The 17095-nt window shown below is 39.5% G+C and overlaps 1 protein-coding gene across 6 annotated transcripts in view; it reads right to left on the bottom strand.

The window, feature by feature from the left end:
* Nucleotides 1–12966, bottom strand: part of PSIP1 (PC4 and SRSF1 interacting protein 1) — a 46379-nt gene extending 33413 nt beyond the window's left edge. For 5 of the 6 annotated variants that reach the window (XM_033439752.2, XM_004276116.3, XM_033439757.2 and 2 more), the window contains exons 1-3: nt 12536–12966; nt 11790–12002; nt 8529–8605 (exon numbers count right to left, since the gene is read on the bottom strand). In XM_033439752.2, coding sequence (XP_033295643.1) covers nt 8529–8605; nt 11790–11861 — 149 coding nt within the window. In that variant the 5' untranslated portion in view covers nt 11862–12002; nt 12536–12966. Of the gene's footprint in view, nt 1–8528; nt 8606–11789; nt 12003–12439 lie in introns of all 6 variants that reach the window. The other variant, XM_033439754.2, reaches the window with a different exon arrangement.
* Nucleotides 12967–17095: the final 4129 nt, after the last annotated feature.

Raw genomic sequence — 17095 nt, 5'->3', positions numbered from 1 at the left:
GTGAAATTTGAAACATTGTTGCGGGGACTGGCGCTGTTTACCTAAACCATGCTGACCAAAATTTAAACATACTAGAACTATGCAAAGCTAAGGAATGCCTGTATCCTTCTCTCCTCTTCATGCTTTGACTTTAAATTCTACTTTTATCAGACAGCAATGGTCCCATTCTTGCTTTCTTTGTGACATTATATTGTTACCTGGCCGTGACTTGTTTGAGCCTTGTCTCAGAAAATACGACACAGGTAGTTTAATAGGATTAATCCAATCAAAAGGTCTTAACAGAGAATTCTATTCACATAGTGTAGTCACTTATATTTGGTCTTATTCATACCACCTTGTTTTACATATACATTTTTATTACACTTGGTTAACCTTTATTCTTAATTTTGCAGAATAGGTTTTAAAAAACTTCTCTCCCTGCTCCTCCTCCAGTCAGGTTTTCAAGCACTACTTTCTATTATTTTACTGTTATGTTCATATTATAAGTCATACTTAAATTTACATGTTTATCAATATACCAAAAATTAAATAACTATGCCTTTCCAACTGAGAGAAGACCTTTGCAAATCTAAATAATTCATGTTATATATAGACGGTTAAAAAAATATTCACACATGGGCTTCCCTGGTGGCGCAGTGGTTGAGAGTCTGCCTGCCGATACAGGGAACACGGGTTCGTGCCCCAGTCCGGGAAGATCCCACATGCCGCAGAGCGGCTGGGCACATGAGCCATGGCCGCTGAGCCTGCGCGTCCAGAGCCTGTGCTCCGCAACGGGAGAGGCCACAACAGTGAGAGGCCCGCGTACCGCAAAAAAAAAAAAAAAAATTCACACATGAAAAGATGCTGAGTGTCATTAGCTATCAGTGAAATGTAAATCAAAACCAGAATAAGATACTACCTTCACACCCAATAGGATAGTTGTAATAAAAAAGACAATAACAAGTCTTGGCAAAGATATAGAGAAATTAGAATCTTCACACATAGCTAACAGAAATATAAAATGGTGCACAGCTGATTTGAAAAGTCTTGCAGGCACTTCCCTGGTGGTCCAGTGGCTAAGACTCCACACTCCCAATGCAGGGGGCCTGGGTTTGATCCTTGGTCAGAGAACTAGATCCCACATGCCACAATTAAAGATCCCATGTCCCGCAACTAAGAGCTAGCAAAGCCAACAAATAAACCAAAAAACGAACAAAAAAAAAGCCAGGCAATTCCTCAAAAGATTAAACACAGTTACCATGTGACCCAGGAATTCCACTCCTACAGAAAAGACATGTCCACACAAAAACTTGCTCACAAATGTTCACAGCAGCATTATTTATATTTGTCCAAAGTAAAAACAATCCAAATATCAACTGATGAATGGATAAATACAGACCAATACAATGGAATATTTGGCAATACTGTAAAGACAAAGTACATGCTACAAAATATAGATGAACCTTGAAAACATTATGCTAGGGCTTCCCTGGTGGCGCAGTGGTTGAGGGTCCGCCTGCTGATGCAGGGGACACGGGTTCGTGCCCCGGTCTGGGAGGATCCCACGTGCCACGGAGCGGCTGGGCCTGTGAGCTGTGGCCGCTGGGCCTGCACGTCCGGAGCCTGTGCTCCGCGGCGGGAGAGGCCACAGCAGTGAGAGGCCCGCATACCGCAAACAAAAACAAAAACATTATGCTAAGTTAAAAGAAAAAAAGGTCATTAAAGACCTCATATTGTATAGTTCAATTTATATGAAATGCTCAGAACAGGCAGTGATTAGTGGTTCCATATGGCAAGACAGGAGGGAGAAAGGAGAAATGCAAAGTATCTGCTAATGCGTACAGGGTCTGTTTTTGGGATGATGGAGATGTTCTAAAACTGTGCTAATGTCTACACTACTCTCTGGATATACTAAGATCTACTGAATTGTACGTTTTAACTGGATTGTTTGGGATATGAATTACATCTCAACAAAGCTGTTAAAATATTTTTCAAAAAAAAAAAATATTTTTCAGTGAATACCACATCCCATCAAAGAAAACAAAAATGATCCAGAATTTTACCAACTACAGATAGCCACTGTTTTCACCCACTTGTTTGTGGCATATATACAGATATAAACATGTCATTTTAATGGATATGATACATACTCATCCATAAATACTTTCTCAAATTATAATGAACATCTTTTCATGTCAACAATTACTTAACAGCTAAATATTATTTCACTGAATAGCTTTCCCAAAATTTATCTATTGTTGGACCATTTTCTGTATCAAATTTTCTATTATAAAATGCAGCTACAGTAAATAATGTATTGCTCAATCTTTTCACGTATCTTCCTAATAAATTCTAAGTAGAACTGCTGGCTCAAATGATATGCTCAAGACTACAGAGCTCCTTAATGAGACTCAAAAAACTATGGTGGATGAAAAAAGAATCCTCTCATGTTGTCACCACAAAAAAAGAAATGACTAATTAAGGGACCTAATGGAAATGTTAGCTAATGCTATGGTGGCAGGTAATCATATTGCAATATATAAATATATCAAATCATGGTGGTAATATTGCAATATATAAATGTATCAAAATCAACACATCTTAAACTTATACAATATATATCAACTACATTTCAATTTAAAAAAAGAAGAAAACACATACACACACAAAGAATCCTCCCCAGGGATGCAATCCCACAGGTTTGGTACACAGGGCGCAGATTAGTTTTTAAACAGCCAGCACTAGTCCCCAAGGGCACAACCTTATGTGGCTATGGCTCTGATTCATTCTTCAAAGCATTCCATTTTTAAATGACATATAAATCTCAAAGAAAATATACTAAGACTGTAACAGGTTTAGGGGTTGTTTCTAAAAAATAGTAGTAAAAATGACTGTTTCCTTTGTAGAGAACTTTTAACATTGTTTTTAAAATTTTTACAATGAAAAATATACATTAATTCAAAGTATATTACCCACCAAATTCCAGCGCTGAAAGGAACACTTAGGGATCACCAAGATCCTCCTTTTAAAGATTAGAAAACTGAAGCCCAGAAAGATTAACTGACACAGGCAAGGTTATCTAGCTATTAAACAGCATAGCCTCCACTCTGTACAATGTTCCCTTAAAAAGGTTTCAGGGTTTCCTATAACCACTGTAATATAGTCTTTGAAATATCTACTAATAAACTATTGATGTTATATCCCTATACGTATGAACTCATTCCAAATACCAATGTCAAAGCCCACAAGGATCAAAGCTCATGTAAAATGTCCTAAGAAAACAGCAAAACATTAACTACAGTACTAATGTTATAATTGTGAAGCAACTTAAAGCCTGCAAGTGTGTTTCCTATGTGGCCTATGCCTGAAGACTGTAAGTGTGTTCCTGTGTATCCCAATTTTCACAGAATGTAAGTAAACAGAAAAGCAGTTCTCTCTCTAAAGTCACTTTTTGGAAACAATGTACATACCCATGAAAACATACACATATATGTCTCACAAAACTCAGTTATCACACACCTAGAACCTTTCCTTTAAAGCAAACCAAAGTTGCATATAAAAAATGGCATGCGAATGCTTATCAGAGCTAAAGACATGAAGCTCAAAACTCATTTAACTGTTGCCAAGTCATATTATAATACAGAAACGTCTACCTTTTAAAACATTGATTCTAACTTGCTGTTTCATTTCTCTATTATTATTAATCACAAAATAGGAAACATACTGTTTTAAACTAGATTTTATAATAGCACACACTATTTTATAATAGAAGATGATGCAACAGACAACTGATACATCTACTATGTGCCACGAACCTGACAGTATAGAGATGAAAAAACAGTTCCTCTCATTATATAAGGCTCATGAGAAACCGTACAAGCCCCTCACCAACACATACAGCGATGTCTGTAGTACAGAAACTGTATAGAAAAACTAGTGTAGAAGAAAATAAAATCCTATCCTTATGATTCATTTCTTTATTCCTTTCTTGTGGACAGGTTATACCAAAAAACCGACCAACAAGCAGTACCTCCCCCATTCACCTTCACTCCTAAAACTGTACATTAGGCAGGTTTTGAAACAGCCTGTGATGGATATTTTTAAGGTTCCTAGAACTGTGCATCTAACATCTTTGAATTAAGACAAGAGCAGTAAGGAGATAAAAGCGGCAAAAACACCATCTTCATTTAAAGTTTTCTGACTTTAGAGAAATAAATAGACCTTAGATGAGAGTATTCCCTCAATTAGCAATGGTAATTAGTCAGCAAAACTCAAACTGCACTGCAAACAATTTAATAAACACAAGTATTAGTCGTGAAAAAATAATATGCAACGTTACCTTTAACTATTAATAGCTGACATATGCTTAGTGTTTAATACATGCCAAGCACTGTTCTAAGCATCTTTCATGTAGTATCTTGTTTGCACCTCAAATTCTGAGGTCGAATATTTTATTATTCCCATTTTACAAGTAAGGAAGGGAAGGACACAAGGCTAGGTAACCTGCCATACAGCAGGTCATACAGCAGATATATGGCAAGATTCAAAGACAGCCTTACGATCAGTTGTCTTAAAAACTATACAAATGCTAGCTAATGGACAGCAAATTCATAATCCATAAATGATTTTATCTAGGTCATAAAGCTGTCAATCTCTCACCAAACATTATTTAACAGCTACTATGTGCCAGGCACTTAAGCAAATGATGACAAACAAGATAGACAAGGTACCTGCTCTCCAAGCTTTTCACTTGTGGGTGAAGGAAAAGAAAAAAATTTCAGTCATCAGTGCAATGGAGAAAAAGCATAAAAAGGAGGATTTGAGCTAAGATCTAAATGACTGAAAATCTGAAGACATACCTTTCCCAACAGAGAAAACAGCCAAGAAGGACTTGAGACAAGATGAAATATATTTGTGTAACAGTGAAAAAACGTGATGAGGTTGGAAAGGTAAACACAGACTAGTTCATATAGGGTCTCATAAATAGCATTTGTCGACAAAACTTCAGAGTTTTGTCTGTAATAAGGCAGCCATTGACGGGTTTTGGACAGAGAAATGACATGATCTGACTGGAATATCAAGTTCACTTTGACTATACATTAAGAGTGAAAACTGAGACAAAGATAGGATTAGGGGGTTTCCCTGGTGGCGCAGTGGTTAAGAATCCGCCTGCCAACGCAGGGGACACGGGTTCGAGCCCTGCCCCGGGAAGATCCCACATGCCGCGGAGCAAATAATCCCGTGCACCACAACTACTGAGCCTGCGCTCTAGAGCCCGCAAGCCACACTACAGAAGCCCGCACGCCACAACTACTGAAGGCTGCGTGCCTAGAGCCCATGCTCCGCCAACGAGAGAAGCCACTGCAATAAGAAGCCCGCGCACCACAATGAAGAGTAGCCCCCACTTGCCGCAACTAGAGAATGCCCGCGCACAGCAACAAAGACCCAATGCAGCCAAAAATAAATAAATAAATTTATTAAAAAAAAAAAGATAGGAGTAGGACACTATTTCTAAAACTAACTGCAGTATGAACTTAAGTGGTAGTAGAAGAGATGGAAAAAAGATCAGAATGCACATTAAAGGAAAAGAACAAGACTTGCTAATTGACTAGATGTGGGGAGGAAGGGAAAAGACTGTAATAGGAAATCAAGGATGACACCATGATTTTTGCCTCCAGCAAAGCACTGCATCCTTGTCTCATTTACTAAGAATGTGTTTTGAATATATTAGTTTTAAGATACCTAGTAGACCATCATGTTTGGTATACATAAGGGCTCATTGTTATCTAATATTCAAAACTTGGCTGGATGAATTTACTGTGAAAGGTATAAAACACTATGAAAAGTCAGATGGTTGCAAGTCAGGAAAAGAATGCAATTACAAAAGGATTCTGCTCCAAATTAACAATTAAAAAACTTAATCTATAAATAAGCTATGAATAAGTACAGTTTTCTAAATTGCCATTTCTTCTTCTATGTTCTTCCTTTCCCATCTCACTAACTACAGGCTATTAGAAAAAACTCCCATTTAAACAAATTCCAAATTGAAAGGTTCACATAACTGCCCTCCCAACTTTTGAGGGAGGGGAAAGGCAAATAATCAGTGAGATCTAGTTTCTAAAAATCAACCTTAAATACCAAAAAGTTAAGTCACCAGGCCAATAGATACAACAGCACCGCCTTTCCAAAGGTAATGGTGTACTTATGAGATCACTAATGCACAAAAATTACAAGTGCATTTTGAAGTGAAAATTTACTATCATTAGCTTAATTTTTTTTTTAATTTATTTTTTATTTTTGGCTGCACTGGGTCTCTGTTGCTGCACCCGGGTTTTTCTCTAGTTGAGGCAAGCAGGGGCTACTCTTTGCTGCGGTGCACCGGCTTCTCATTGCGGTGGCCTCCCTTGTCGCGGAGCGCCGGCTCTAGAGCGCAAGCTCAGTAGTTGTGGCTCACGGACTTAGTTGTTCCGTGGCATGTGGGATCTTCCCAGACCAGGGCTCGAACCCATGTCCCCTGCATTGGCAGGCGGATTCTTAACCACTGTGCCACCAGGGAAGCCCCATTAGCTTAATTTTAAAGTTATACTTTAATTTCCTGAATATATTCTAATTCTTGAATATTAGTAATTCACTGTCTTCATTAACCACTTAATACCACTGTTTTGTTATTAACCAAACAATGCTTATGAAAATTTAATTATTTGGTGTAGTCTGTTCTGATGTATAATTCACAGATATTTACAACATAAAAATCCTAAATGTTGGGGAAGGGATGATCATTCTTCTAAATTTAGCATAAAAATTAACTATGTGTTCTATGGTACTATAAGCGTACATAAAAATTCTAGGGAATGTCTACTCACTTTACTCTGATAAAGTGTTCCCAAACTTCACAGGCACCAGAAGTATCTGGAAGGCTAGTTAGAACCGACTGCTGGGCCCCAAACCTCAGCTTCTGGTTCACGTAAGGTCCAAGAATTTGCATGCCTACTATCTGAAGTTCCCATGTGCTGTTCCCATATGGGGTGCAGCTTGACCTGGTACCACACTTTGAAAACCCCTACTCATATAGAGAGTACACAGTTTTTCATTAAAAGATACCTTTCTCTATTAAATTTATGGAAGAGTTTTAAACAGATTATCCCAGAGAATCAGAAACTCATCATTTTTTTACAAATTGAATTTTTATATTCAGAGAATATACCTGGATCCAACTCAAAGTAATTACGGTGAAGGCCAATACAATTCTGGACTCAAAACTATATTTTAAAGCAGATAATTACATGGCATTGTACGATATCATTAATATGAATGGGGCAACTAGGCCCGTGAGCCACAACTACTGAGCCTGCGCATCTGGAGCCTGTGCTCCGCAAAAAGAGGCCGTGATAGTGAGAGGCCCGCGCACCGTGACGAAGGGTGGCCCCCGCTTGCCACAACTGGAGAAAGCCCTCGCACAGAAACGAAGACCCAACACAACAAAAATAAATTAATTAATTAATATGAAGTGTCCAGAATTGGCAAAAATAGACAGTGAACTAGTGGGTATCCTGGGCTGGAGGGGGAGGGAATGAAGAGTGACTGCTAATGGTTATGGAAATAAATATACTAAAATCCACTGAATTATATACTTTAACAAGTGAACTTTATGATGTAAAGTACATATTAATAAAGCTATTTCTTAAAATTATGTGAAAGTTCATACAGTAACTAAGCAACATTAAACCAATGTTGCCACTGTACACATTCTAAGGAATACATAATTCTAATTAGAGTACCACCAGTTTTATTTCACCTGATCCCAGGTAAACAAGTCTACTTTACCAAAATTATTGCAAATTCTAAACTTAAAGTTCAAAATCAACGAGGTTATATACAACTTGTAAGGCTATTAAAATACAGGCACATAGTGTATTATTTTTCAAAACTAATGAGATAGCCCCTGGAGTAATCCTCTGTACCCAGAAGTAACAGTTCAATATTCTACTGGAAATTTTTTTTTGCAATTTTTGAAAAATTTATTTGCTTCACCAAATCAGTTCTCTGCCCACAAATCCACCAGGGGCAGCAGAGCAGTAACAGTGGCTCTCAGGACCATATAAATACACACAGAAGGAACTATCCAGATTTCTTCTCACCTTTCCCACAATATACCATTTGTGTGGCTAAAATCAAAGCCTAAAATAGGGTGCCAGGCTGTCATGAAAAGCACTAATTATACTAAATATGAATACTGAATGCCTTGTTAAAACTTCCCTTACATATTTTCATCTATCAGTTATTCTTCTGATTGATGAGAGGACCAATGTACATCTTTCTTTTATGATTAAGGACATCCATTTCAATAAAAGTTCAATCTACAGTGTCTAATTTTTCTACCATAAAATTTTAAAAGGAAACTTGAAGATTTTTTTCCAAGTTCAAAGATGATTTTAACATCTCCTGTTACTTTATTTTCTCTCTAAATTAATCTCTACTTGTTTTTCATTATATGCCTAATGAACGTGCTAAATTAACTCTGATTTGCTTTTAGAGCTAAAAGGACTTACGTCTCATGAGTTCCAAAAAAGAAAATGGGTAGTTTGTTTGTGGGTGGTTTTACAGCTCCATCAGGAACTTCATCTACCTAAAAAAAAGATCAGAAAAATTAAAATCTTTTAAATCATACACACCTAAACACATCAGAATAAACTGAAAACAGGACATCCAAAAGGGATCTGCTATAAAATGGACCAGTTCTACAGGTCCACAATCCCTTACCTCCAGTTCTGAAACCCAAAAAGCTCTGAAAACCAATTATTTCTCTCAAAACTCATTTGGTAGCAAAACCTGGATTGACACTGAAGCTATTCCATCATTTCTTTTATCCACCTAGCATTTCTAGTGATGCTTCTCCACAGAAATATCGTGTTAGATTACCATGTGCCATCCCAGACCCTACTAGGAGCAAGATATATGGCATATGTACCATCATTACCTTTCTAAAATCCCGAAGTTCTGAATTTTTAAACACATCTGGCCCTAAGAATTCCAGATAAGAGAGTCTGAACCTATTCAAAAATTTTAAATTCTATTTCCGCAGGGAGGCTATCCAAATATAGGAGACATTAACAAGTTTAAAACAGTATTTCTCCAAGTCTGAAACACATATTCTGAAAAGATCTTAGACCTACATGGCTGAATCACATGAGGTTACCTGTTCCTTTTTCATTTCTCTTTTAATACTTTAATACTTCTAATTAAGTAAGGAAGAAAGTATCAGGTACTGTTATGTATAACACATCTGTAATACTTGATACTTTTGCTTACCAGAGTTAAGGCCATCAGGCAGTAGTATCTGGCCAGAATTTAACATTTCTACTTCATTACTTATTTATTTAAACTATATAATAATATTTCTATTTCAGAACTTTCATAATTTCAAAGACACTTTAATTTAAAAAATCAGCTGACTATTAAGAAGGGAGCAGACCACCAGCAGACCTATGATGCTCCACATGCATTATCATGTTTAAGAGAAGACCATGAGGGTGATGTTGGCAATCTGAAGGTTTCAGACATCAATAAGAATCATTGGCACCCAACACCCTTGGGAACTTAACTTCCCCACCTATATGAAGATTATACTGTCTTTTCGGCTTTGTGACAAATTGTTAAATTGTGAAAATCCTTACAGGCCTTAAGATAAGGGATATATTTGTCACCTCAGCTCATATGCTTTCTGCCAGCAAACAGCTTTAAAAGTTTATGCAAATATCTAGCACCTAAAGAGTTTAATAAATGCTAGGCAATTTTTTTAAGTTGACTTTAAAAACAATTACTACTGATACAGGATTACAAGAATGTGCAAGACTTAAAAAGTAATGAAGCCTGGGATACACAGACAGAAAGCATTAAAATCAAAACTGGAACAATGATTGTCACCTTCACAGCTGAGACCTTAAATACATATTTAAACTCTCTAAAGCAAAGACTTAGAATTCGTAAGATTGGAGAGAAGACAGAAAAAGGAACATAATTCTTAGACACAGACAATATCAAAACTAAGTTCAACTGCTTCTAAGAAAAAAAGGGAAAAGGAAAGAGACTAAAATTTCCCATTTCAATCCAAATTAAAATGTTAAATATAGAATTTATTAAAGAAAGAAAGAAAATACTCTGGTCCTCCTAAGGCTACTCTAGGTTTGCTTTTATTAGCATTCTTAGTCACCTAACAGACTGAAGCATGTAGGGAAGATGATTTAGAAGAGTAGATAATTTTTAAAACATTTTCATTTGGTTTTTAACTGCACTGTCGCATAGAAATCTGAATAAAGATGTACCCCATATGCTCGGATTTTATAACACCTCAAAATAAATGATGCTAAAACCACAAAAAAGTATTTTGCAGGGGCCTTAAACCTGCTCAGCTTCCCTATGCTCTTTACTTAAACATGAAGTAAGGTGTTTTTTAGCGTATGATTTATGTACTAAGGATTGGGAGGGTGTGTAATAAGGAAATTCAGTTTGTATCTATTTCTCTGGAAAAGCTTACAAACTACCTGGAGGTCAAAGAATGCGCATAAGAGTTAAAATAAAAGGTTATCACAAAGGAAATAAAGTATCAAATATACAGATGAATTATGATCAAGGATTGTTTCAATAAGACTCCACTGAAAAGGTAGATTTAATAGACTAGGGAAAAAAAAAAATCTTTCCAGGCTGGGGAAGGAAACCAGTAAACCTGAGTCTGTAAAGAGCTGGACGGGAAAAATTAAGAAACAGTGAATATTTTATACTTGGATAGCACTCAGCAACTCACTCCATGATTCTCTGTAACCAATGGTTACTCTTCCTCCCAACTGACATAATTAAAACTACAGGATTTAATTATCTTTAAGAAATACAGTCCTCAATGAAGAGTAAATTAGTGGAAATTACAACTTTAGACTATCTCATGTTTGTATTTAAGAAGGACCTTGAGCTTACTAATCTAATTGAGCTCAACATTTGCTAGGTTCTATCACTACCTTAGAACCTGAGTCCTACCATAACCTAAAAGATCTTTTTCTGACAATGGTACTTAGATATTTTAGACAGTCTCAATTCCTAAATGTTACAAAAAACCCTCAGTCCTTAATCACCTCTCTGCACTACATGTGAACCCAGGAATATGGGTCTACTCCTCCTTTTGCCTGTGGGAAACAATCAAAGAGGTAAAACAACTTCTTCAAGGTCATAAGGCAAACTTCACCAATAAAAACGTGAAAATAAACTTTCTAGACGTTCCGTGATGCTACCTTATTGTAAAATTTTCAAGAATATCCAGTTCTCTATCGTATTAAACAAGTCAATCCAGAAGGTCTCATCAACCATAAAACAGGAACGAATACCTATGTTAATTTAATCACGTAGAACTCTTTAACACCCAATAGTTGGCATAGATTTCACTGGTATTTTGCATTTTACTCAAAGTTAAGAAAATGCCTGTTCCCTTAATTTTTAAACACAAAATCCATACTTGATTATTTTCACCTACAATGGAACACTAATGGCATCACCTTGAAATATTTCATATTAAGAAAACCTGCCAAAGTCTGTCAAAAACAAACCACAGGAAAATACCTAAATATGTATAAACACCTGAATTTTTAAATTACATGGAAGATTAGTGGGCAAAAAACTAAAATAAAAGGTCAGGTTACAAATGAGACTAAGTGAAAGCGAGGGAGAGAAAGGACACGAGAAAAAAAAATTAAGAGAAGAGGGTATAGGAAGTAGGCCTCTGAGGAATGTAGCACCGCTAAACGCGAAGGCTAAAAATCACTTACTCGAGCTGGCCAATGAGGGTAACCTTTCATCTTGGCGAAGATGAGGTCCCCAGGTTTGAAATCGCGAGTCATGTTTCAGGGCCGAGGCCGGGGGTCCGAGCACAGGGAGGAGGTGTGACGGTGCGGACTGCGAGGGGATGCGGGAAGGCGGACGGCAGCCGAGGCTCCCGCGGCGGCGGGAGGGGGAGGATGCCTCGGGGTGTCCCGACGCGCCTGCGAGGGAGAGCATGGAGGGCGGTTAAAGCTCAGAAACCCGAAGGGAGGGGCCGTAAGGGAGGGACGGGGGAAGGGGAGGAGGAGGGGGAGGGGTGGGGAGGGGGTGGGAGAGTGAGGGGAGAGCCGCCTCCCGCTCCTCCCGCGCGAGTGCGCGGCCTCCGCAGCCCGAGAGCTAGCCCTCCAGGCTTCGCAAGGTCCACCGCTCGACGACCGAAAAGACGCCACCACCTGAGGCAGAGATGCTTCTCAGCCCCGAATTCCCCTTTCTTCCGCCCCATCTTTCCTCTGGCTTTTTTCTCCCAAGCTTAAGCCCCAAGAGGGTGGGGGGTCGGGGGGAAGAAAAAGATGGCAAAAGGCAAGAGAACGTTCCCCTCCCAGCCACACACGGCCTCTCCCCCAGCCTTCTTCCCTACGATCGCAGCCCCGGGCCGAACCTCTGCTCCCGGGCGGGCCGCGGCCACTTCCCCGCTACAGCCAGGAGTGAGGCCACCGGAGGGGGGGGGCGGGGCGAGTCCCTGCCGCCCGCTCACCTGCCGGGGCCGCGGGCGCTGAGGCTGCGGTGGCGGGCCGGCCGCCTCTGCCCGCGTCCACGCAAGCCACCTGCGCCACCAGCTGCCGCAGAGGCGTCTCAACGTCTCCGAATAGCAACCGCGCCGCAGCTGCCGCCGCCGTCGCTGCGCTGCTCCCGCGCGGCTCCCGCTCCGCGCCCGCTAGCACTGGGGCGGGACCAACTGCTAGCCGACGGAGGGGGGATAACGCAACACCCGCTGAAGGTATGTGGCTTCGAAACGGGACTTCAGGAGATCCTAGATCCCCAAGTTCGCTTTTTCCTAACAGGTGCAGCCTGATGGAGAGAGATAAGAGTGAGAAGGAACAAAGAAGGGGGAGCAAACAGCTTGGCCCGTTGTGGCTCCCCCCTGCGGTTTGCGGAGTGGTCGGGCCCGGCCCGCCCCTGCTGGCTGCTCTGCGTGTGTGTATTTGTATGTGTACTGTATGTAAAAGGCGGGGAGGGAGGAAACGATTGTTGTGGACGGGGTTTGGGGGCGGGTATACGGGCCTCCAGCCCTTGGCTGTGTGTTGGAGAGAATCTGGCAGCCTAAGCTGCATGTTCTTGCATCGTTTCCCAGGGTGGAGAGGTTTTTAACGCTGCACTTGCGCGGTTTGCACCATCCAAAAAAGAACTGTACAAAAACCCATAGATGAAATCGGAGCATTAGGCGGTTGCACGGGTGTGCAGCTTGTAGGCCTCTTAAACCTTGCTGAAGGGGCCCTGCAGTCTCCTTTTCCTTGAAACTGTAATATGAGAAAGCCCCATTTATTTTCTTTTAAATTTAAAGCACCAAGAACTATTAAGAAATAGGCAGTCCTAACGAATGCAAAACGTGCAGTATAGAAAACAATGATAGGAAAGCATAAGCCTTTTCGATAGGATGTGGGTTTGGGCCCATACTGTATTTTAAATGCATCTAAATTTTATTTCCCTAGTAGAATGGTAGCTTGTAGGTAGTACAGTGTAAAGTGCTGCTAAACCTCAAATGTTTATCTCTCAAAATAATCTTCAAGGGATTTCTAAAATTATTTTTTTATCCTGTAGCCAGTACATTTTTAAATGTGTTGGTAGTTATTACTAGCCTTCTGATGTGAATTGATCCTTTAATATTTTTACTGTACCAGAATTATATCACCAGAATTGTCTTATTTAACCATTAACGTTCACCCAGTTTCCCAATAAATGTAGCAAAGAAAGCATTTTGAAAAGTAATAAAAGCTGATCTTAAATTGTGTTTCATCCTTCACTGAGTCCCCTCCCAAAGTACCTAGTGTGTCAAGCACTCTTATGTGCTAGGGATACAACCATGAACAGCAAGCACAGACACTTCCCATTTAAAACTGAACCAAAATATGAAAAAAGCAAAAAAAATAAAAATAAATAATAGTATGTAGCTCATACTCCTTTAAACGAAGGACTCACAAATAAATCAAGCAAAGCTTAACATTAAATAGATAAAAATTGAGAATTTTTTGAAAGAGATACACATAGGCCTTTAAAAAGAATGAAAGAAGACATTCGCAATGCAAAACGTCTTGCAAGGAGACTGACTGATACCTCAGCAATATGCAAAGAGTTCCAAGTGCTGCAAAAAGAGAAATTGACTAGCAAGCGAGAGGGAAGGGTTGGAGAAATGTCTTGAAGCTTTTCATCGTGAATTTGAATTTGATACGATGTATACTAGAGAGCTACTATAGGTTGCTGAGCAACAAAGGTAAAGATGATTCTTTAAAAAGTTATTCTTGCTTGCTACAAAGTAGATGACAGTAGAAAGAGGCTGGAGATTACTGTTGTACTCCTTAAGTGACTGGTTTCTGGATGAGACTGTTGACTATGAAAAGGGGAAGGAAGGGCACAGCTAAGTACACAAAGGAATAATTGTCAGTTAGTCATAAATAGTGCACAGGAAAAAGTGGAAAAGATGTATTGAAGAAAATTCCAAGCACTGAGTAGGAGAGACCAAGGCATCATCCAGCAACCATTTCTTGTGTTCCTCCTTTGTTCTAAACCCAGTAAGGCTTTGCAACTCCAAGTGTGGTCCAGGGGCTTCACCTGGGAGCTTGTTAGAAGAAACGCAGCCCCTTGCCAGAACTGCTAATCAGAATCTGCATTTTAACAAGATCCCCAGATGATTCTTATGCATATTCAAGCTTGAGAAACTACTGCTGTACAAGATACTACAGGCCATAGGAACTCAAAATCAAGTAGGGAAGACAGATATATATTAATAGATAAATTATAATTAATATTAAAAGATAACTTTTTATTAGTGCTTAATGATGGTACCAACATGTAAAATTATTGGGAGTGGGGAGGTCCTCAGAAAAGGAATGGAAATAGAGGGAAAATGAAAAAACATTGATGTTTTAGTGTTCGTATTTTAAAAGAAAGAAAGAAAGAAAGTACAAACTTAGCTCTTGCTATCTTTAAGTTTCGGCAGTTTCTATTTTTGATAGTTTGTAGACAATGGGCGATACCCTTTAAACAATAAGTCAAAGCAAAACAGGTGGTAGTTTAAGCCTCTAGAGAACAAAAGCCCAGGATCCCTGGGAGCAGCAGTTCCAGAGCGGAGGGGGAGGGGAGAGGAGAGAGGAGAGGGAGGCGCGAGTGTTGGGCTCATCAGAGCCCCTTGGAGAGCTTTTCAGAACTACTGTGAGCTTGTGCTCTTCTCCAGCCAAGCTCGAAGCACCCCTCCCCCACAGTCAGCCTTCTTAGTGGGGATGCCAGGAAAAGTATAGCAAGATAGAGATTAGAGGAGCAATGAAGGGAGTTGTAAGGAGAAAATACAATTTCCAAAACAACTGAAGCAAGGGGGAGGGGGAAAGGAGATCTAAATGAATTGAGGGAGGAGCTTGACTTACAGTCTCTTATTTAATCCAGGTGTTACTATCCCCATTTTACAAATGAGAAAACAGGCTCACAGAATTTGAGCAACTTGCCCCAAATCATACATCTACTCGAGTGGCCAAGGCAACGGTCCCCCAAGTCTGTTCTCAAGTCCCCGCCTTTGTGTGATCCCACACCACCTCTAGGTGGAGCAGGGGGCCAGCAGCACTGTGTAATTAGAAAAAGATGCTGGAAGTAAAAGCAGCCCAGCACTCTTCCACCTTCTGTCTTTGCACTTGAAAGTATTCCCAGCTTCAAATTTCCTGACCGCCTCCCTCTGCCCCACCCCATTCACAGCGTGTCCTACCACCAGACCGTTCTGTTTAACTCCTTCTAGTCCTAGAGGACTCAACCCAAAAATCTCCTCTCGAAAGACTTCGGACCTCATCTCACTGTGACATAATTTCTTAATTACAATCTTTTTGACTAGTCTTTAAAATACTTAGAAGAAGGCACTATCTTAGTGATCAGTGCCTGGCATTCGCAGGCACTCAATAAAATTTGTCTCAGTAAATATTTGTTAAATAAATGAGAGGAAGGGGCAGGTGAAAAACTCTGACAGGGTCTCCATTATCCTTTAAGCCGAGAAAGCAGATATGAAGACACTTGAGAGTACTTAATTTGTTTTGACTTTGTGAAATTTTCATGTGCTTAAAGGCTAACCCTTTAAAAGCACTGACATTTCTCATTGACTACAAATACTTTCATTCTAACCATTTTAATGGAAATCATTCTAAGTAAGAGTTGATACTTATCCCCCAAATTTAGCAATGATAATCCCTTCCTTCACATCTTTTACATATAATGTGCATAATTCCCCACACTAATACACAGTATTAGTAACACAACTTAAACTTATTGGTATGAGCAGCAATTACTGAACTGTTGGGGTTTTTTTAACATCTTTATTGGAGTATAATTGCTTTTCAATGTTGTGTTAGTTTCTGCTGTATAACAAAGTGAATCAGCTATATGTATACATATATCCCCATATCCCCTCCCTTTTGCGTCTCCCTCCCACCCCTCTAGATGGTCACAAAGCACTGAGCTGATCACCCGGTGTGATGCAGCTGCTTCCCACTAGCTATCTATTTTACATTTAGTAGTGTATATATACAATGCTACTCTCTCACTTTGTCCCAGCTTACCCTTCCCCCTGCCCGTATCAAGTTCATCCTCTACATCTGCGTCTGTATTCCTTGTCCTGCCCCTAGGTTCGTCAGAGACATTTTTTCTTTCTTTTTTTTTTTAGATTCCATGTATATGTGTTAGCATACGGTATTTGTTTTTCTTTTTCTCACTTACTTCACTCTGTATGACAGACTCTAGGCCCATCCACCTCACTACAAATAACTCAATTTTGTTTCTTTTTATGGCTGAGTAATATTCCGTTGTATATATGTGCCACATCTTCTTTGTCCATTCATCTGTCGATGGACACTTAGGTTGCTTCCATGTCCTGGCTATTGTAAATAGTGCTGCAATGAACATTGTGGTACATGACTCTTTTTGAATTGTGGTTTTCTCAGGGTATATGCCCAGTAGTGGGATTGCTGGGTCATATGGTATGAACTGTTTCCTTACATGTGATATTTTAAGCCTCGTGGTGGGGAAGTTAGCAAGAATATGGGGAAGATAAAGAACATTAATCAAA

This window comes from Orcinus orca, chromosome 6 (genome assembly GCF_937001465.1).
Source record: "Orcinus orca chromosome 6, mOrcOrc1.1, whole genome shotgun sequence".
Taxonomy (NCBI): domain Eukaryota; kingdom Metazoa; phylum Chordata; class Mammalia; order Artiodactyla; family Delphinidae; genus Orcinus; species Orcinus orca.
The sequence above is the reverse complement of the archived record's forward strand: the minus strand, read 5'-3'. Positions and strand labels throughout refer to the sequence as shown.